A 21,844-nucleotide genomic window follows, 5' to 3' on the forward strand; every position below is an offset into this window, starting at 1 on the left:
GGAGGGAATGTTCTCAGCAGTTTCAAGTGCCGCTGCCTGGGGCTTGCTGCTTTTAGGAATCGGTCAGTCATGGGCTCAGCAGAGGAAGAGGAATGTGCTTCTTATCATTGGTGAGCAGCTAATTATTGGTGCTCTCCCTCCTTCCCCACCCCAAGAGAGTGCATTTCACTCGTTCTGGCAGCACAGGGATAGGCCGTTCGGCCCCTCGCCCGCCGTGCCGTGCTGTTCCACTCAAGCCTCCTTCTCCTCTCCTCTCCCCTCCCCTCCCCTCCCCCCCCACCTTGCGCTCTAGCCCTGGCACTAGCGCTTTCTGTTTTCTTAGAATCCCTGCAGCATGTGAGCAGGTCATTCGGCCCGTCAAGTCCACACTGCTCCTCCAAAGAACGTCCCACTCTCTTGTCCAATGCCTGCACTTCCCATGACTAACCCACCCAACCGACACATCCCTGGACACCACAGACAATTTAGCACGGCCAATCCACCTAACCTGTACCTGTACATCTTTCTATGGACTGTGGGAGGAAACCAGGGCACCAGGAGGAACCGTGCGGACACAGGGACAATGTGTATACTCAACACAGACAGTTGCCCAAGGGTGGAATCGAACTGGGGTCCCTAGTACTGTGAGGCAACAGTGCTACCCACTGAGCCACTGTGCGGCCTCCTTTTTAAGTGCATCCGCATCTTGGATCACAAGGACTCCTCCCCCCCCCCCCCCCCTTCAGGGCAAAGATCAGGACGGACATCCTGTTGCGGTACTGAGGGAGTGCAACACTGTTGGAAGTCATCTTCTCTTTTGCCAGGCAATGATGTGCAATGGTCATGTAAAGGTCTAGTCGTTCATGACTGTTGTGGTAATATACCTCCCTCTGAGCCAGGAGGCTTGGATTCAAGTCCCACTTGCTGCACAGGAGTGTAATATCACCTGAACAGAGTAATCAGAAAATATCTCCCAAATTCTATTTAGATCCAAGTCTCTATTACTTTCAACCACTGACACTCAGTGTGTTTCATCTTGTCCAAACACAGTTTTCTGCTGAATTCTGGGTTGAATATATTAATGGTTGTCTAACATAGCTAGCTCAGGTTTTGCCAATGGGTAGAATCATCTTCTGTGTACCTATGTTAATGTAAGTACAGGTCCACAAACATTGGAGCTGGGATTTGTAAAAGCCACAAACCTTGTCTCTCATTCGAGGTGGGGCATAGAGTCCTATAGCACAGAAACTTCGCCTCTCAGCCCAACTCATCCACACCAGCCAGAGATAGCCATACAGCATGGAATCAAGCCCTTTGGCCCAGCTCATCCTTGTTGACCAAGTTTCCACAAACTGACCTAGTTCCCCTTGCCTGCATTTGGCCATATCCCCATTAACCTTGGACAAACACAAAGTTGCTGGAGAAGCTCAGCAGGCCTGGCAGCATCTGTGAAAGAAAAAAAACAGTTAATGTTTCAGGTCCAGTGACCCTTCCTCAGAGCATTATAAACTATAAACCATCCCTATTCATGTACCAATCCACTTGTCTTTTAATTGTCGTAACTGAACTTGCATCTACTATTTCCTCTGGGCAGTTCATTCCACGTACAAACCTCCTTCTGTGTGGAAAGGTTGACCCTCAGGATCCTTTTAAATCTTTTTCCTCTCACCTTAAAAATATGTCCCTGGTTTTGCATTCCCCACCCTATGGAAAAGACCTTTGCTAGCCATGCCCCTCGTGAATTTATAAACGTCTTATAATCTAAGCTCCAGTGAGAAGAGCCTCAGGCAATCCAACCTCTCCCTATAGCTCAGACTCTCCAGTCCTGGCAACATCCTGGTAAATCTTTTCTCAACCCCCTCTCAAGTAATAAATCCTTCCTATAGCAGGGTGACCAGAACCACAGTACTCCAAAAGTGGCCTCACCAACATACTGTACAACTTCACCATGATGTCTCAACTCCTATGCTCGGACCGACGAAGGCCAGCGTACTAAATGCCTTCTTTACCACACTACTTGTGATGCAACTTTCAAAGGATTATGTACTTGAACCCCTAGGTCTCTATTCGAGAACACTCCCCAGGGCCCTACCATTAATTGTATATGCTGTGCCCTGGTTTGCCTTACCCAAAATGCAATACCTCACATTTTATCTGAACTAAATTCTGTTTGTCACTCCTCAGTCTGCTGATTGTATTCTGAAATAACCTTCTTCGCTGTCCGTTTTACCAACACTTTAAGTGTCACCTGAAAACTTACTAACTATGGCTCCTGTTATCTCATCTAAATGGTTTAGATAAGTGAGAAACGACAGTGCACCCTGCACTGATCCCTGCAGGATGCTGCTGGTCACGGGCCTCCAGTCCAAAAAACAACCCTCCATCACCAACCTCTGTCTCCTTCTGGATAATGTCCGACTTTGGCACCCCCTCTCAGTGTGACACCACACCCCCCGATCCCGCCTGGTGCAGTCACTCTCCCCCCCCCCCTCAGTCTGTCAGCCCCATTTGGAACTGCATTCTGTGAGTGCTCAGCGCACTGCTGTTATTGGTGATCGATGCGGGATGTCAGAATCATGGAATTGTTACAATGCAGAAGGAAGCCATTCAGCCCATTGTTTCGCACTGGCTCGTGAGCATCGTAATTCATTGTAATTCTCCTGCCTTTTCCCTGAAACCCTGTACATTGTTTCTACTTAAATAATAATCCAGTGCCCTCCTGACTACCTGAACTGGAAATCCCTCCACCACTGCTCCAGCCAGTGCATTCCATACTAACTATTCCTTCAGTGAAACATTTGTTTCCACCTCACGTTTGCTCCTTTTGTAAAACATGTTAAAACTGTGCCATCTGCTTCTCGATCTGTTTGCAAACAGGGACAGTCTTTCCTTCTTCACTCTGTCCTTACCTCCCATGATCTTAAGAACAGCTATCAGATCTCCTGTTAGCCTTTTACTCTCCAGTTCCAACTCTGTTGATGTGTCCTCAAAACAGAAATTCTTTGTGCCCGGAACCATCCTTGTAAATTTCTTCTGAGCACTCTCCAATGCCTCTGAGACTGTGGTGTCCAGATCTGTAGGCAAAACAGCACGTAATTATTGTGTGACTGGGGAGCGTGTAGCTAGGAATGATAGTCGTTGCCAACGAGAGGTTTTTGATTTAATCGCTCCTGCCTGTTCGCTCTGACAGCGGATGATGCTGGCTTTGAGACTGAGGTGTACAACAATACAGCAATCCGGACCCCGAACCTCAATGAACTCGCCGAACGCAGTGTCATCTTCCGAAACGCCTTCTCGTCCGTCAGCAGCTGCTCCCCCAGCCGCTCCGCCATCTTAACCGGTCTGCCACAGGTAACTTACCAAATACGTGTTTGAGAATAACTCCCGTTCCTCTGTGTTCATTGCAGACCCTGTAAAGGTACCTTGATTGAAGCCTTTGCATTCAGCCCACAAGCAGGACAAGAAGTTCCCCGTAGCTCATAGCAACAGAGAAAATAGGAGCAAGAGTAGGCCATTCAGCCCTTCAACCCTGCTCCACAATTCATTATCATCATGCAACTCAGCATCCTCTTTCCAATTCTCCCCCCATATCCTTCAATCCCTCTAGCCTCAAGTTCTAGATCCAACTCCTTAAAATCATGCATTCTTTAGTGAGCCCTGTCAGAAGTCACTCGACACCAGGCTATAGCCCAACAGGTTTATTTGAACGCAGAAGCTTTGTCAGGTGAAGCGCTCTGCAAGCTTGTGATTTCAAATAACCTGGTGTCATGTGACTTCTGATTTTGCCCATCCCAGTCCAACACCGGCACCTTCACCTCATCAGTGAGCATCAGGTAGCTCCCAGTAATATGGGAACAGGAACAGGCCATTCAGCCCCACAAGCATGTGCCACCATTCGATGAGATTACGGCTGATCTATGGCCTCACTGCATATCCCTGGCTTTGGCCCATATCCCTCAATGCCTTCTGCTGAACAAAAGAATCTACCTATGTCGGATTTAAAATTAACAACTGGTGTGCTGTTTTGGGACAACTCCCATCCTTTGTGTGTAGAATTGCTTCCTAACATCTCTCCTGGATGGTCTGGCTCTAATTCTCAGACTATGCTCCCTAGTTCTAGAATCCCCAACACGTGGAAATAGTTTGCCTTTATCCAACCCGTCTTTTCCCATTTAAATCTTGAAGACTTCGATCAGATCACTCGTACGCCTTCTATATTCTCGCGAAAACAAGGCCTGATGTGTATAATCTCTCGTCATAACCCCTGAATTCTTGTAAACCTACGTTCTATTCCCTCCAAGGCCAATGTATCCTTCCTAAGGTGTGGTGCCCGGATTTGCTCACAGATAAGTGGGGCAGCACGGTGGCTCAGCGGTTAGCACTGCAGCCTCACAGCGCCAGGGACCCAGGTTCGATTCCACCCTCGGGCAACTGTCTGTGTGGAGTTTGCACATTCTCCCCGTGTCTGCGTGGGTTTCCTCCGGGTGCTCCGGTTCCCTCCCACAGTCCAAAGATGTACAGGTTAGGTGGATTGGCCATGCTAAATTGCCCGTAGTGTTCAGGGATGTGTGGGTTATAGGAGGATGGGTCTGGGTGGGATGCTCTGAGGGTCAGTGTGAGCTTGTTGGGCCAAATATCCTGTTTCCACACTGTAGGGATTCTATGATCTAACTCCGGATGGGGTCTAACCAGGGTTTTGTAGAGCTACAGTATAGCTTCTCCATTCATATTCTCCTGTATAAAGGCCAGCGTTCCATTAGCTTCCTTGATTATTTTTTGCACCTATTTGTGGTAATTTAAAGATTTTTGTGTCTGAACCCACCCTTGCCCCCAGTCTGTTTAGACATCTTTCTAACACCTTAAGCGCCGGGCAAGAGTTGCAACTGTCGGACTGTAAGAGGCTGGGAGTCACACGGAGCTTTCGAGAATTAGAATGACAGCAAACAATGCAGTTGAGGTATAAACCAGCCAGGATCTTGGGTAAAGAGCCAGCAGCACTGAGGGGCAGAACGATCTCTCCCTTCCACCATATGCCATGGCAGGATTTGAACCCAGGTCCCCAGAACATTATCTGGGTCTCTGGATTAACAGTCCAGTGATAATACCACTAGGCCATCGCCTCCCCTGTGCACCAGCTCTCACTGCTGCCCAGGTTTAAAATCACTGCCATCCACTAGCCCTGCTGGAAGTTTATGTAGGATGACACTGCATATATTTTACATGTAGATGTATAAAATATATATGGTACAGATATACAATGTAGAAATAGACCATTTGGCCCATCTGCCCAATGCCTGTATATCTGCCTCTGATCACGTACTTCTCAAATGTACCATAATGGCCCCGTATTCCCCTTTCCCTGAGCTGCTGGTCTAGCTTCCCCTTGACATTTTACACTTAACTGTGCATCCACCACAGTTAAATTCCAAGCATAAGGCTGACCCCACACCCCCCAACACACCCACCCAGTACTTACTGTTATATGCCCAATTGACAAGCACGTACACATGGACATGTGTACATACATGAGCATATACACACAGGCATGTAGTTATGAACATATGCTCATACAGACACTCGGATATCTACATATGCACGCATGGGCATACACGGACACACACACAGACATACGAGTGCGTTTGTACACTTGCAAATATGTATGTATATGCATGCATACATGCAGTCACTTTTCTGTGTGTTTGCACACACAAATAGCGATTGGGAGATTTACAAACACAACTGGAAGATGGGGGTACGGAGTTCAGTTGGTGAATGGGCACGCAGAGTGACCGTATGAGAGCTGGGAAGGCAGAGGATTTTGGGAGAACCCTCACCAGGGTTTGGGGAGTCTGAATCCCTGCTGGCATTAGCTGGTAATTAATTATCAACATCAAAGTGCCCACTTTGGGGCCTCACTAGCAGGGGAGGCGATGGCCCAGTGGTACTATCGCTGGGCTGTTAATCCAGAGATCCAGATAATGTTCTGGGAACTCGGTTTCAAATCCTGGCATGGGAATTGCGTTCAATAAACATCTGGAATCAAGAATCCAATGATAACCGTGAATCCATTGTCGATGTTTGGAAAATCTGGTTCACTAATGTCCTTCAGGGAAGGAAACTGCCATCCTTACCTGGTCTGGCTCACATGTGACTCCAGGCCCACAGCAATGTCTGGGCAATAAATGCTGCCTGGCCAGCGATGCCCTTGTCCTGTGAATGAATAAAGTTTAAAAAAAATTGGCATTGGCACCGGGATGGTACTGCTGGTGGGTAGACAGGCACACAGGTGAACTCCCTGGCAGTTTCTGAAGGCAGGGACAGTGTTTAATGCCACCCTCACTCTACCCCAGCCCCCCAAAAAAACTCCCAGTGCCAGGGGGTAAAGGTTCATCTGTGTGGAAGGCTCCTTCTGTAGCAGTTCTAGCCTCCCATGTTTATAACGGAATGCCGAAAACCTCAGAAAGCATGTCTCCGTTTGTCTTTGGCAGTGCCCACGCCTCCCAGTTTATTGACAGCCTCAGGTTGGGTTGTGTTAATGAGCTGGACCCAGCCTCATTGGGAATGTGGAATGGGTTCTGGGTGAGTGTCATTAACACGCCCATGTACCGTGCAGACCAGGTGCTGCTGAGACAGGGTGAGAGATTCCTACCGGGGGTTTGACTGCAGTTTGTGTTTTGCAGCATCAGAATGGGATGTATGGACTGCACCAGTCTGTTCACCACTTCAACTCCTTCGACTCTGTCAGAAGTTTACCCTTGCTGCTTCGTCAGTCAAACATCAGGACAGGTGAGGCTTTCAACGCAGACTGTATCCGAATTCTAAACTGATCTCACTGTGTTCACAATGTCACTGTCATTCCAGATCTCTCTCAGCTCCTGCACCCTCCATTACCCAGTGTGTAACACGCCGCTGCCCCCTGCATTATCCAGCGTGTAACACGCTCCTGCCCCCCTGCGTTATCCAGCGTGTAACACGCTCCTGCCCCCCTGCGTTATCCAGCGTGTAACACGCTCCTGCCCCGTGCGTTATCCAGCGTGTAACACGCTCCTGCCCCGCTCCATTACCCAGTGTGTAACACGCTCCTGCCCCGCTCCATTATCCAATGTGTAATGTGCTCCTGACCATCCCCGTGCTAAACCGTGTGCAATGTGCTCCTACCCCCTTGCATTATCCTGTGTGTAACATGCTTCTGCCCCCCTGCATTGTCCTGTGTGTAACGTGCTCCTGCCCCCCTGCATTGTCCTGTGTGTAACGTGCCCCTGCCCCCCTGCATTGTCCTGTGTGTAACGTGCTCCTGCCCCCCTGCATTATCCTGTGTGTAACGTGCTCCTGCCCTCCTGCATTGTCCTGTGTGTAACGTGCTCCTGCCCCCCTGCATTGTCCTGTGTGTAACGTGCTCCTGCCCTCCTGCATTATCCTGTGTGTAACGTGCTCCTGCCCTCCTGCATTATCCTGTGTGTAACGTGCTCCTGCCCCCCTGCATTGTCCTGTGTGTAACGTGCTCCTGCCCCCCTGCATTGTCCTGTGTGTAACGTGCTCCTGCCCCCCTGCATTGTCCTGTGTGTAACGTGCTCCTGCCCCCCTGCGTTGTCCTGTGTGTAACGTGCTCCTGCCCCCCTGCGTTATCCTGTGTGTAACGTGCTCCTGCCCCCCTGCATTATCCTGTGTGTAACGTGCTCCTGCCCCCCCCTGCATTATCCTGTGTGTAACATGCTCTTGCTCTTGGAATCAAACTAGTGAGAAGCGTAAACTCTGAGGTGAAGAGTGTGTAGAACCCCAGAAGTTATTCAAAATCATGATTGGCTGAACAGAATAGACAGTGTTAGGGTTAGGGTTAGATAGGGAGAAGCTCGAAGAACGAGCAAGAACAGAATGCAAAGTTGATGCAAGGAAGTAAGGGTGAAGTGAGTAGTTAGGATCTAGAATGTACAGCTGGGAATGTGGTTGAGGCCGGTTCAATAATGACATTCAAGAGGGTATTGATGATGGTTTGGATGGGAATGGTGTACGAGGCTGGAGATTTTATCATTTGGTCATAAAAGGTAAGGTCCCATAGTCCTACCAGAACATAGGGCTGCTGGCTCCTTACAGAGATATGATGGGTGGGGCTGTAGCCTGAGAGTCACCATGTGTTGGGCGAGGGGGAAGAGGTTGAGCAGGAGGGTCCTTCATGGTTACCTCAGCTGGCGCGGGGATTGAAGCCACACTGTTGGTGTCACTCTAGATCACAAACCAGCCAGCTAAGCTGGCCGGTCCCCAAACTTTCGGTAACAATGCTCATCAAGAGCTGGAGCAGGCACAATGGGCCGAATGGCCTCCTGTACTGTAACGAATCTGGGATTTTGTGCATAATTCTGAGATGTGCAGCTCGTGTTCTGTGTGTCACACCGAGTGTAAAACTTCCTGCCCCTAGTGTCAAATGCCTTTGCCCTGTGTCCTGTGAAGTCTCTCCTTCCCACGAGATAATTAACCTTTAAGCACCGTGAGAGGCCAATCCTATCGTTAACATACCGCTCTGTCACCTCTGCTCTTTGCTGCTAACCTTAGCCAGGCTGCTCTTCATAAGCACGTTCTGACTTGCTTCATATTTCCTGCCATTACTATCGCTTCCTCAGATTTGAGCTTTCAGCGATTTTTTTTTTCTCCTCTTTATTTATTCTCAGCTGTCCACAGTGAAAGTTATTACCTGTCATTTCCCGAGGTTACTGCAGCTTGTTTTATTTTTCCAGGAATAATCGGGAAGAAGCACGTTGGCCCGGATTCAGTCTATCCCTTTGATTACTCAGAGACTGAGGAAAATCACTCGATCCTGCAGGTGGGGAGGAACATCACCAAAATAAAACTGTTGGTGCGAGAGTTCCTGCAGAGCACAGTGAATAGGTACAGCCTGGGGTAGGCCCGAAACCCAGCCAGCTCTGGGTCACCACGGGCTATCACTGGAGGGGGATGGGCAGGGGAGATGCATGGGGGGGTGCGTGTGGGTCAATGCCAACGAGACTTGGGAGAGGTTGGCATCTGGTGACTGGCGGCACCCCCCACCTCAGTGTTGAACAGCCCCACGCCCCTCCTCGGATGACCAGCGTCACCTATTTATCTCTCTCTCTCTGTTTGATTCCTCAGGCCCTTCTTCCTCTATGTGGCTTTCCATGATCCTCACCGGTGTGGCCATTCACACCCTGAGTACGGGCCGTTCTGTGAGAGGTTTGGCAATGGGGAGAGTGGGATGGGTCGAATCCCAGACTGGCAGCCATACCATTACACGCCAGAACAGGTCAAGGTAAGAATGCTGGCACAGTCGTAGAATCCCTACAGAAGCAGGCCCATTCGGCCCATCGAATCTGACTGACCCTCTGAACAGCATCCAATCCAGCTAACCCCAGCCCTGCAACCGTGCATTTCCCGTGGCTAACCCACCTAACCTGCACATCTTTGGACTGTGGGAGGAAACCGGAGCACCCGGAGGAAACCCACGCAGACACGGGGAGAATGTGCAAACTCCACACAGACGATGATGGAGTTGAACCTGGGTCCCTGGTGCTGTGAGGTAGCAGTGCTAACCAGTGAGCCACCGTGCCACCCAGTCATACTGGCACAATGACACTGTCACACTGACCAGGGCATACCTTGTTCACGGTGCATTTGGCCTGTGTGTGTGACTGTGTGTGTGTATACACGTATTTCTTTGTGTGTACGTGTGTGTGTGTGCACACGTTTCTGTGTGTGTACGTGTGTGTGTGCGTGGGTGTGCACGCGTGTACGTGCGCGTGCGTGCACGCGTGTGTGTGTGTGCGCCCGTGCGTGCGTGTGCGTGTGTACCATTTGGATGAGTGCAGGCTGTGGTGGTGTAGCCTCCCTAGTGTTGAGCTGGTGATAGGTCTGGTTCTTGAGGGATTGCCAGCCTCTGCATGGAGTTGGTGCGCTTGGGCACCTGTCCAAGAAGAAAGAAAGAGAGAGAGAGAGAGAGAGAGAGTGACCACGATGGGGGTGCGTTGGAGTCCCGTGGAGAGGGATGGGCCTGGAGGGAGGTGAGCAGCGATGGAGCACTATAATGGGGTTTCGCTCTCGACGACAGCAGTGCTGTATTGTGGGTCCCTCATTAATGAAGTGGAGTTGAGCGTTTGCTGACAGTGGAGAGGCTGTTACCACACGCACTGTTTGTTCGCTCCCTGGGGATTAGCAGAAGACTGTAGCCATTGTCGCTTTGACAGGAACTTGGTGAGTGACCATGCTGTGCCGTGAAATCGTTAGATGAAATTCTGTTGAACGTTTTATCCTTTCTCCCCAGGTGCCCCATTTTGTACCAGACACACCAGCTTCCCGCATTGATCTGGCAGCTCAGTACGTCACTATCAGCCGTTTGGACCAAGGTAAGATCACAGTACACCACCTTCAGTCATTGAGAGTTCCTACAGTGTGGAAGCAGGCCATTCGGCCCCTTGAGTCCACACTGGCCCTCCCTTACCCTCTCCTTGCATTTCCCAAGGCTAATCCACCTAGACTGCACATCTTTGGACTGTGGGAGGAAACTAGAGCACCCGGAGGAAGCCCACGCAGACATGGGGAGAATGTGCAAACTCCACACAGGCAGCCACCCAAGGGTGGAATCGAACCTGGGTCCCTGGCTCTGTGAGGCTGCAGTGCTAACCACTGAGCTGCAGTGCCACCTAGACCAAGGTGAGATCACAGTACAGTACCACCACTGTCTAGACTATGCTAGGATTGGAGCTGATCCATGTCAACGCACCAGTAACAGGCTCCCAACCCAAAACTGACCTCCCTATTCCCACTGATAACAAAGTGTGAAGCTGGATGAACACAGTGGGCCGAGCACAAAAGCTGATGTTTCGGGCCTAGACCCCATTCCCACTCTCTGTTTTCTCTCGGTTAACCAATCCTCAGCCTATGCGGTTTTTACCCTCATTCCGCGCATTTTAATCCTGTTTAACTTCCCGTGTGGAAGGTTAAAAGCCTTCTGAAAATCCAAGTGCTCCACATCCTCTGTGTCCTCAGTATCGACTCTACAAATAACGTTCTTTTAAAAAAAAATCCGTCATGTTTGTCAAATGCAAGTGCCCCTTCCTAAATCCATGTCAACTGTCTCCAATTAAACAAGTATTTTTAAAATCGTCCCTAACCACAAGCTTTATAACAAATTCTAGTATTTTCTAAACTGCCGACATCAAACTAACAGCTCTGTACTTCTTCATTTAATCTCTCTCCTTTGCCTCTTAAACAGTGAGTTACATTTACCACCCTCTAATCTGCAGGCACCGTTGTAGAATTAATGGAATTTTGATTCACCGATGCATCCCTCACTCTTTAGCTACCTCTTTCAACACTCTAGGGTGAAAGTGACTGGGACCCAGGGATTTGCCAACTTTCAGATTCATTAGTTCCTTCAATACTAATGTTTTTTATTATTACAAATTAATTTTTGTCCCTCAGTCTCCCTGAACTCTTGGATCTTAATTATTTCAGGGAGACCTGTTATGCCTTCCTCAGCGATGAGAGGCATCGCTACCATTTCTCTATTTCCTATTATAATTTATGCTATTATTATGGACCCACGCTTTGCTGTTCTTTTCCTTTTTACATGCTTACAGAAGATTTTACAATCCATTTCTATGTTTCCTGTTACTTTAAATTCATATTGTATTCTCTTTCTCATTCTCTCTCTCTCTCTCTCGTCAATTTCTTGGTTCTCCTATTCTGAATTCTAAAACTCTCCTGGTCATCAGGCTTACAACATTTTTAGGCAAATGTTCTTCCTTGATCTTTTATCCTCCTCAACTTCCTTTGCTCGGCATCACGCACTGGCATTGCCTGTTGGGTATTTTGGATTTAAAGTAAAATCTGTTTCTTGAAAAGTGCTGATTCTTAAATATTAACCATTGCCGATCTACCCCCAAACCTGTTGATGTATTTTTCTAATGCACTACGGCTATCTTCGTCCTTTCATAATTGCCCTAGTTTGGGTTTAAGATTAAGGTTGAACTATGTACAAATTACCATTCAGTTTGAAAAATTTCATGCTACGATCATTATTCCTGAAATGCACTCTCACACCAAGACGATTAATCGGCTTTTCCTCACTCCATCTCGCTAGATCTGAAATAGCCTGGCGTCCTCACTGATTCCTCAACAGAAATAAATCTCAGAAATATCGCAGGAATTCTTGCTCCACAGCATTACATTTACGCAGTCTTCGTGTCGACTGGAGATACCCATAATTATTGCATTCTCCTCGCTCAATGCACCTCTAACTTACCTTTATGTAACACCTTGACCCCATATTGTCACAGACCTTTGGAAGCACTGCCACTGTCTTCAGGTGGGAAATGCAAACCCCTGCACAGCCTGATCCCACAAGTCGATGATCTTCATTTTGTGAAGTTGTTTGCGGGACACCCTTTTAATAATGCTGTGGGCTCTTATCCATTCACTTGCAGGGGCAGCCAGGGCCTGGGTTTAGTTGGTCGTCCGCAAGCCAGCACCTCTGACAGTGCGGCACTCCCTCAGCACTCCGCTGGGATAGGTGGCCGTGATTTTCCGCTCCAAGCCTCTGACTTGGGACTTTAACCTGTGGCCTTCGGATCCTGCGCGTTTTCCAGTGACTCCCTGGCAGTAGTTTATCCTGTTGCTCTCGATGGATTCCTGTCCCTAGTCCTCTCAGTATCCTGACTGGACCTGGGGAGATGCGACATTAAGGTTGTGGGCTATCATATTGTTCAGGTCTGACCTCAGTCACAGAGTTGTTAAGGTCTACAGCACTGAGAAAGACCCTTCGGCCCATCAAGGCTGTGCAGGGCAAAAACAACCGCCTGACTATTCCAATCCCATTTCTCAACGCCTCAACTGCCCAGGCATTGTAATTACTGACCTAAATACAACTTTAATGTCACGTAAACTTCTTCTCTATCCCACAGCACCCTCCTCCCTCCCCAAAATACAGACATTGACTTCCAGATTCCCAGCCAAGTCATTTGCAGTTCTCTCACTGTGTGTGTCGGGGTGTGTGAGAGTCGGTACATTTCCAGGAGAGAAAGAAAACAGAGATGGTCCCACCTATTGTGGGGACAGAGTGGCACTGACAGTGTTAAAGGGCTAGCACATGTTTGATGGGCCGATGGGACTGTGTCTGATCACTCTCCCTTTGATCTGTGTGTGCTCAGGTATTGGGCTGGTGCTGAGGGAGCTGAGGGAAGCCGGACACGCCAATGACACTCTGGTGATCTACAGCTCGGATAACGGAATTCCCTTCCCAAATGGACGGACAAACCTGTACCAGGCTGGAATAGCCGAGCCGATGTTGGTGCACTCACCGGAGCACACGGGGCGCTGGGGCCAGGTTAGCCTGGCGTACGTCACCCTGCTCGGTACGTGCTGTGTGCCAGCCCGGGGGCGAGGTGGGGGGAGGCAGGGAGAGTGGGGGCAAGATGGGGAGTGGGGATGGGGCGAGGGGTGTGAGGGGGGGGCACGGGGGCAAGATGGGGAGCGGGGGTAGGGGGGTGGCAGGGAGGGGGGCAGGGAACGGGAGCGAGGCGGGGAGGGGGGAACGGGAGCGAGGCGGGGAGGGGGGAACGGGAGCGAGGGGGGGAGGGGGGCGGGGATCGGGAGCGAGGCGGGGGGGGCGGGGAACGGGAGCGAGGCGGGGGGGCGGGGAATGGGAAGGAGGCGGTGAGGGGGGCGGGGAACGGGAGCGAGGCGGGGAGGGGGGGCGGGGAACGGGAGCGAGGCGGGGAGGGGGGGGGCGGGGAATTGGAGGGGGGCGGGGAACGGGAGCGAGGCGGGGAGGGGGGCGGGGAACGGGAGCGAGGGGGGGCGGGGAACGGGAGCGAGGCGGGGAGGGGGGCGGGGAACGGGAGCGAGGGGGGGCGGGGAACGGGAGCGAGGTGGGGAGGGGGGGCGGGGAACGGGAGCAAGGCGGGGGGGGCGGGGAATTGGAGGGGGGCGGGGAACGGGAGCGAGGCGGGGAGGGAGGGCGGGGAACGGGAGCGAGGCGGGGAACGGGAGTGAGGCGGGGAGGGCGGGGAACAGGAGCGAGGCGGGGAGGGGGGCGGGGAACGGGAGCGAGGCGGGGAACGGGAGTGAGGCGGGGAGGGGGGCGGGGAACAGGAGCGAGGCGGGGAGGGGGGCGGGGAACGGGAGCGAGGCGGGGAACGGGAGTGAGGCGGGGAGGGGGGCGGGCAACGGGAGCGAGGCGGGGGGGGTGCGGGGAACAGGAGCGAGGCGGGGAGGGGGGCGGGGAACGGGAGCGAGGCGGGGAACGGGAGTGAGGCGGGGAGGGGGGCGGGCAACGGGAGCGAGGCGGGGGGGGCGGGGAACGGGAGGGAGGCGGGGAGGGGGGGCGGGGAACGGGAGCGACGCGGGGGGGGCGGGGAACGGGAGCGAGGCGGGGAGGGTGGCGGGGAACGGGAGGGAGGCGGGGGGGTGGGGAACAGGAGGGAGGTGGGGGGGGGCGGGGAATGGGAGCGAGGCGGGGAGGGGGGGGCGGGGAACGGGAGCGAGGCGGGGAGGGGGGGTCGGGGAACGGGAGGGAGGCGGGGAGGGGGGCGGGGAACGGGAGCGAGGCGGGGATCGGGAGTGAGGCGGGGAGGGGGTGGCGGGGAACGGGATGCGGGGTGAGGGAGGGGGGGCGGGGAACGGGAGGCGGGGTGAGGGAGGGGGGGCGGGGAACGGGGCGGGGCGGGGAACGGGGGCGAGGCGGGGGGGGCAGGGAACGGGGGCGAGGGGGGGCGGGGAACGGGGGCGTGGTGGGGGGGGGGCGGGGAACGGGGGCGAGGCGGGGAGGGGGGGCGGGGAACGGGGGCGAGGCGGGGAGGGGGGGGCGGGGGACAGGGGGCGGGGAACGGGAGCAGGGAACGGGAGCGGGGGCGGGGAACGGGATCGAGGCGAGGGGCGGGGGCGGGGGCAGGGAACGGGAGCGAGGCGAGGGGCGGGGGCGGGCGCGGGGAACGGGATCGAGGCGAGGGGCGGGGGCAGGGAACGGGAGCGAGGCGAGGGGCGGGGGCGGGGGCAGGGAACGGGAGCGAGGCGGGGGGCCGGGGCGGGGGCAGGGAACGGGAGCGAGGCGGGGAGGGGGGGCGGGGAACGGGGGCGAGGCGGGGAGGGGGGGCGGGGAACGGGAGCGGGGGCGGGGAACGGGGGCGAGGCGGGGAGCGGGGCCGGGGGACGGGGGGCGGGGAACGGGAGCGAGGCGAGGGGCGGGGGCGGGGGCAGGGAACGGGAGCGAGGCGGGAATCGGGCGGGGGCGAGGCGCGAATCGGGCGGGGATGAAGCGGGGAGAGAGGGGGCGAGGCAGGGAGTTGGAGCAAAGCCGGGACACAGACGCTCTGCTTCTGGCCCTGACCCCTGGGGGATCGGTGGGGAGCTCTGTACTGGATCGGGAGCGGGGTGGTTGGTATTGGGTGGGGGCTGTGGGTACGGATAAAGGCAGGGTCAGGACCAACAGTGGTTAGGGACGTGGAGACACTGTGTAACAGGGTGTTCCCATTCACCGCCATCTCTTATTGCTCCCCCCACCCACAACTGAGTACATTGGGGGACCCCGTAAGGAGTGAGTCCTAGCCACTGGGACCGAGGGAGGTTGACAACAGGTGACAGTGTGTGCATTCCAGCCCTTCCGCCATTTTGTCTCTATAGATATAACTCCGACTGTTCTCGACTGGTTCTCCATCCCATACCCAACCTACAGCCTCTTTGGGAAAGATCCGGCTGTACAGCTGACAGGCCGGTCTCTGCTGCCCGCTCTCGACTCCGAGCAGCCGTGGTCGACTGCCTTCGCCAGCCAGAGTCACCACGAGATCACCATGTATTACCCAATGAGAGCCGTGTCCCACCTTCACTACCAGCTCATCCACAACCTGCATTTCAAGATGCCTTTCCCCATCGACCAGGATTTCTACCTCTCGCCAACTTTCCAGGACCTGTTGAACAGGACCGAGTCTGGGCTCCCGACGCACTGGGAGAAATCCCTGTGGGCATATTACTACAGGGAACGCTGGGAACTCTTCGATACCCAACAGGATCCCTCCGAGACCCGCAACCTGGCATCAGATCCGAAGTACGCGGATCTCCTGGAGACCATGAAGGAGCTCCTGAGGAAGTGGCAGTGGGTGACCTCTGACCCCTGGGTGTGCGCCCCAGATGGCGTGCTAGAGGATCAGGGGCCGTACAAACTTCATCCTGAGTGCAGGCCTCTGTATAACCAGCTGTAACATGCGTAAGAGAGCTGGTGGGTAAAGGAAGTTTTACATTTGAGTGCTACTGAAAAAGGAGAAAAACGAATTTGAAGCCCGTCACCTGGGGAGTAAATCAGGACACACACAAGAATGCAAAATTTCAAAGGGAACAATAATTTATCCGACATGAGGAAAGGGTGATGAGGTGGTGACTCAGCTGTTCGGTGGAAGCGTTGCCATGGAGAATGCGCTGGGGAGCTGTTGTCCCACGGATTGTTCATTAATTCATAAAAAGGACACAATAACTGGACATATTCCATTATCCTGCAGCGGACAGGTCCCAACTGCTCATCTCATTGTGAGCCGAACTGATGAGCTTAAATTGCTTGTTACTGTATTTCCTAGCTCGCTCAGGATCCTTCAGTTGGTACTGTCCAGGGAATTGCATCCAGTGTTAGACACCATGTCCTGGGTTTTGTAAAACGAGGCTGATTTTGTACAGTCAGCCTGTTATGAAATTCCAAAGATGTATGTTGTTTGTTTGATATGACCAACTGGTGCCCCTCTGCAAATTTATAACCTATGGCAGCTCTGCAAACAAAGAGAAAAACCTTTTAAGGTAATGCAGATTCAAAATACTTCCTGTTTTATAGGCACAAGGGGCTGAATAGTCTCCTGCTATATTCTTCTGTGATACTTTTATACATTCATAGAACCCTACAGTATAGGAGCAGGCCATTCAGCCCATCGAGTCCCACCTAAAGCATCTCACCCAAACCCACCCATTTTCCATTATCCACCTAGCCTACACAATACTGGACTCTATGGGCAGCTTAGCACGGCCAATCCACCTACCCTGCACATCTTTGGACTGTGGGAGGAAACTCGAGCACCCGGACACAGGGAGAATGTGTAAACTCCACACAGTCGCCCAAGGGTGGAATCGAAACTGGGTCCCTGGCGCTACGAGGCAGCAGTGCTAACCGGTGAGCTACCATGCTGCCCAGGAAGTACAGATTTGATAGGAAGGCCCTGAGAGTGAAGAGAGAATTCTTGGACAGCAGAAGTACCCAGAGCTTCGCTTGAACTGGTCTAGGATGTTGGATTGGGTCAGAGTGTCCACAAGATGGAAGGTAGTGGCTATGGAGAATGTTGAGACGCTGTAGCCAGAAATAGCAGGCAGACTAATGTATTACCTAAGCATCAGTCACAATGGGATCCACTTAGAATTTGATCAACCCTCGGACAACGTTAAGGATTCTTCTAAAAGTGTGAGAATTCAAAGCTTCTGAGAGAACAGGAGACTGGAAGCTTGCTACATGGAACAGCAGCTTGATTGATATTGCTTTGTTGAATAACAATTCATCAGGAGTTGATGTAGCACCTCAAGGCAGGCTGTGAGAGACATCTTTTTGTCCGAATGCCCCAGGAAGGACTCTGAAAGACCCCACCCCCTCAGGGGGAGGGCTCTTGGCCGAAGGGAACACAAAGGGAAAAGCTTTTGCAAATCTATAACAGTTCTGCTGAAATAGTCCACACAATCTGGAAGTCTCTCTCTCAATCCCTTCGCTTCACAAAGATCATCTTCTAGCAAGTGACAGGCCCGCAATGATAAAAGACTGATTTACCTTCATCTTTAGAAGAATATTTTATCCATATCTACTTTTAATCTTTGCATCTGTATTTGAACAACAAATTATGTCACTTTTTTATCACTAGTGCTGAGAATTGATAATAAATTCTGAAAATTGCTAATAAATTAATTGCTGATCTTGGACAAAAACAGAAGTTGCTGGAAAAGCTCAGCAGGTCTGGCAGCATCTGTGAAGGGATAAAACAGAGTTAACGTTTCGGGTCTGGTGACCCTTCCTCAGAACTCCTGGTGGCTGGGAAACGTCAGTTTATAGCAGTTTAACAGTTAGTTATAATGTCCGTTATAATTGTTGATCTTGTTTAAGACCAAAGATTTGCTGCTGATATTTATAGATTAAAACACTGAAAAAATGCTTTTTTTAGAAAAACAAAGCTAAACTGGCTGTGCAGATTTACAGCTCCTGTGAGGCTCTGCAGACACTCTGTATGGTTGTGACAAAGCAATTAAACAAACTTTGGAACTCCTTTTCTCAGCTTGATCCAAGTACTGTTCCCACATGTGGGGACAGCGACGTGCTGTGGAAACACTCATCGTTTTCGCACCATCTGTGGAGAGGGAAATGTACCGAGTCGACTGTGACTATTCTTTCGGTGATAAAATGTTAACTCTCTCCTGAGAGACTGCCAGGCCCACTGAGTTTCTTCAGAATTTTGTGGATGCTGCAAATCTGAAACACACACAGTCTTTTGCTTCAGTCTGTTTCTCAAGTGTCTCCATTCCCACAGCAGTGCGACAACTGGAAAGGAGAGCCGTGATCCGTTGGGTTTGTGTCAAAGGTCATAGATACTTGACCCACCACCCTAAACCAGTGCTTCATCAGGGCTCACCTCTCTCCATTTCCACTGCTCCTTTCGACAGGTCAATACAACCCCAATTCTCATTCTCGCCCTCTCAAGCATTAAAATGGACTTTTTAATCCATGTATAGGACATGGGCATCGCTGGCTGGGGAAGCATTTATTGGCTGTCCCAAGTTGGCCTAGAGAAGGTGGGAATTCCAGGATTTTAACCCAGTGAAGGTGAAGGAACGGCAATATATATCTGGTTCAGGATGGGGAGTGGCTTGGAGGGGCCCTCGCAGGGCGTGGTGTTCCCATGTATCTGCTGCCCTTGTCCTTCTGGATAGAAGTGGTCGTGGGTTTGGAAGGTGCTGCCTGAGAATCTTTAGTGAATTTCTGCAGTGCATCTTGTAGATAGTACACACTGCTGCTACTGAGCGTTGGTGCTGGAGGGAGCGGATGTTTGTGGATGTGGTGCCATTCAAGTGGGCTGCTTTGTCCTGGATGGCGTCGAGCTCCTTGAGTGTTGTTGGGGCTGCACTCATCCAGGTAGAGTGATGTGAATGTCACTTGCCACTTGTCAGCCCAAGCCTGGATATTGTCCAGATCTTGTTGCATGTGGGACTGCTTCAGTATCTGAGGAGTCACGAATGGGGCTGAACATTGTACAATTATTGGCGACCATCCCCACTTCTGACCTTATGATGGAGGGAAGGTCATTGACGAAGCAGCTGAAGATGGTTGGGCCGAGGACACTACCCTGAGGAACTCCTGCAGAGATGTCCTGGAGCTGAGATAATTGACCTCCCACAACCACAACCGTCTTCCTATTTGTCAGGTGTGACTCCAACCACCGGAGACACTGATGGGACTGTAATTGGCTGGATTGGATTTGTCCACGTTGTGTTTGCAGGACATACTCCGGGCAATTTTCCACGTTGTCGGGTAGATACCAGTGTTGTAACTGGAACTGGAACAGCTTGGAGAGGGGAGCACCAAGATGTGGAGCACAAGTCTGTGGTACTATTGCCAGAATGTTGTCAGGGCCCGTAGCCTTTGCAGTATCCAGTGTCTCCAACTGTTTCTTGATACCATGTGAAGTGAAAATGAAGACTGGTATCTGTAATGGTGGGGACTGCTGGAGGAAGCCGAGATGGATCCTCCACTCGGCACTTCAAGCTGAAAATTGTTGTGAATGTTTCGGTCTTATCCACTGATGCACTGGGCTGTTTTAGTGCAGGTTGGCAGCAGAACAGGCTCCTAAGCAGCAGTTTATCTTCTCCGTCCGTCTCCTCTTCCTCTTTTAATTTCTTTCTATTTTCTCGACTTCCCTCCATTTGTTGGACAGTATTGGTAATGGAGAGTTTTGTCAGTGTGCACTCGGGATGGCGGGGGGACACACCCAGCTTCGAGGTGAGGCCTAGCGCAGACTCCCTGCTTTAGAAAAACCACAATGCTGAACTTTTACCTTTTTTTTTGATTTTTCTAATTCCTGCCTAAGATTTTGAATCTAGGGATCTTTGTACCTGAGATGGTGCTGGGAATGTGTACACTTTTTGCTGTACTCCTGTATTTGAGTACAAGTGGTAATAACCCTATTTCTAATTCTTCCACCATTGAGGATGGGGCTATTTGTGGAAGCCCCTCCTCCAGTGAGTTGTTTAATTGCCCACCACCATTCACGACTGGATGTGGCAGGACTGCAGAGCTTAGATCTGATCTGTTGGTTGTGGGATCGCTGAGCTCTGCCTATCACTTGCTGCTTATGCTGTTTAGGGTGCAAGTAGTCCAGTTGGGTGGCTTCACCAAGGTGACACGAGGTATGCCTGATGCTGCTCCTGGCATGCCCTCCTGCACTCTCCATTGAACCAGAGTAAACCCCCTGGCCTAATGGCAATGGTTGAGTGGGGGATAGGCCGGGCCATGAGGTTACAGATTGTGCTGGAGTACAATCCTGCTGCAGTTGATTGTCCACAACGTCTCATGGATGCCCAGTCTTGAGTCGCAACATCTGTTTTACAGATATACGGTACAGAAAGAGACCCTTCAGTCTGACTCATCCATGCTGACTAAATATCCTAAATAAAGCTTTATTATAAATAAATCCCTCTAAACACTTCCTATTCCTATATCCACCCAGATGTCTTTTCAATGTTGTAACTGTATCAGCCTCCACCAGCTCCTCTGGCAACTCATTCCATACACGGTCCACCCTCTGCTTGAAAATGTTGTCCCTTGGGTCTCATTTAAATCTTTACCCTCTCACTTTAAACCTATGCCCCTCTAGTTTTGGACACCCCCAGCCTGGGGAAAAGACCTTGGCTATTTTCCCCAATCCATGCCCCTCATGATTTTATAAACCTCTGTAAGGTCACCCCTCAGCCTCCAACACTCCAGGGAAAACAGCCCCAGCCTATTCAACCTCTCCCTGTTGCTCAAACCCTCCAACCCTGGCAACATCCTTGTAAATCTTCTCTGAACCCTTTCAAGTTTCACAACATCCTTTCTATAGTAGGGAGACCAGAATGGCACACAGTATTCCAAAAATGATCTAACCAACGTCCTGTACAGTTGCAACACGACCTCCCAACTCCTACACTCAATGCACTGACCAATAAAGGCAACCTTGCACTCCAAGGTCTGTTTGTACAGCAACACTCCCCTGGACCTTACCATGAAGTGTATAAATCCTGCCCTGATTTGCCTTTCCAAAACACAGCACCTCACATTTACCTAAATTCAACTCCATCTGCCACTCCTCGGCCCATCTGATCAAGCCCCATTGTACCTTGTGGTAACCTTCTTCATTGTCCACGACACCATAAGTTTTAGCGTCACCTGCAAACTTACTAACCGTCCCTGCTATACTTGCAAAACAATTATGTAAATGACAAAAAGCAGTGGACACAGCATCGATAGTTGTGGCATGTCACTGGTCATAGGCCTCTGGTTTGAAAATTAACCCTCCACCACCACCCAGTGTGTTCTACCTTCGAGTTCTGTATCCAAATGGCTAGCTCCCCTTCCCCCTCTATTCTATGTGATCTAACCTTGCTAACCAGTCTACTATGAGGAACCTTGTCAAACACCCTACTGAAATCCACATAGATCACATCTGCCACTCTGCCCACATCAATCCTCTTTGCTACTTCTTCAAAAACCGCAACCAAATTAGTCAGACGTGAGTTCCCACGCACAAAGCCGTGTTGACTATCCCTAATCTGTCCCTGCCTTTCCAAATGCATGTAAATC

General features: G+C 51.5%; 1 protein-coding gene across 1 annotated transcript; it reads left to right on the forward strand.

Moving 5' to 3' along the window:
- Positions 1-5: 5 nt before the first annotated feature.
- sgsh (N-sulfoglucosamine sulfohydrolase (sulfamidase)) lies at positions 6-18,370 on the forward strand. The gene is made up of 8 exons (XM_048554871.2): positions 6-110; positions 3,170-3,330; positions 6,660-6,765; positions 8,709-8,859; positions 9,100-9,256; positions 10,265-10,346; positions 13,152-13,355; positions 15,622-18,370. Exons 1-8 carry the CDS (start codon positions 8-10, stop codon positions 16,194-16,196), a joined length of 1,539 nt encoding a protein of 512 aa, XP_048410828.1. The 5' UTR covers positions 6-7; the 3' UTR covers positions 16,197-18,370.
- The last annotated feature ends 3,474 nt before the right edge of the window (positions 18,371-21,844 follow it).

The sequence above is a fragment of the Stegostoma tigrinum genome, chromosome 22 (assembly GCF_030684315.1).
Source record: "Stegostoma tigrinum isolate sSteTig4 chromosome 22, sSteTig4.hap1, whole genome shotgun sequence".
Classification (NCBI taxonomy): domain Eukaryota; kingdom Metazoa; phylum Chordata; class Chondrichthyes; order Orectolobiformes; family Stegostomatidae; genus Stegostoma; species Stegostoma tigrinum.

What these genes read in the sequence shown, in the direction of transcription:
- sgsh (XM_048554871.2), top strand. Translation starts at nt 8, where the DNA reads ATGTTCTCAGCAGTTTCAAGTGCCGCTGCCTGGGGCTTGCTGCTTTTA. An exon ending in GAATGTGCTTCTTATCATTG is followed by an intron (nt 111 to 3,169) that starts GTGAGCAGCTAA and finishes TCGCTCTGACAG; the next exon opens with CGGATGATGCTGGCTTTGAG. An exon ending in TATCAGCCGTTTGGACCAAG is followed by an intron (nt 10,347 to 13,151) that starts GTAAGATCACAG and finishes GTGTGTGCTCAG; the next exon opens with GTATTGGGCTGGTGCTGAGG.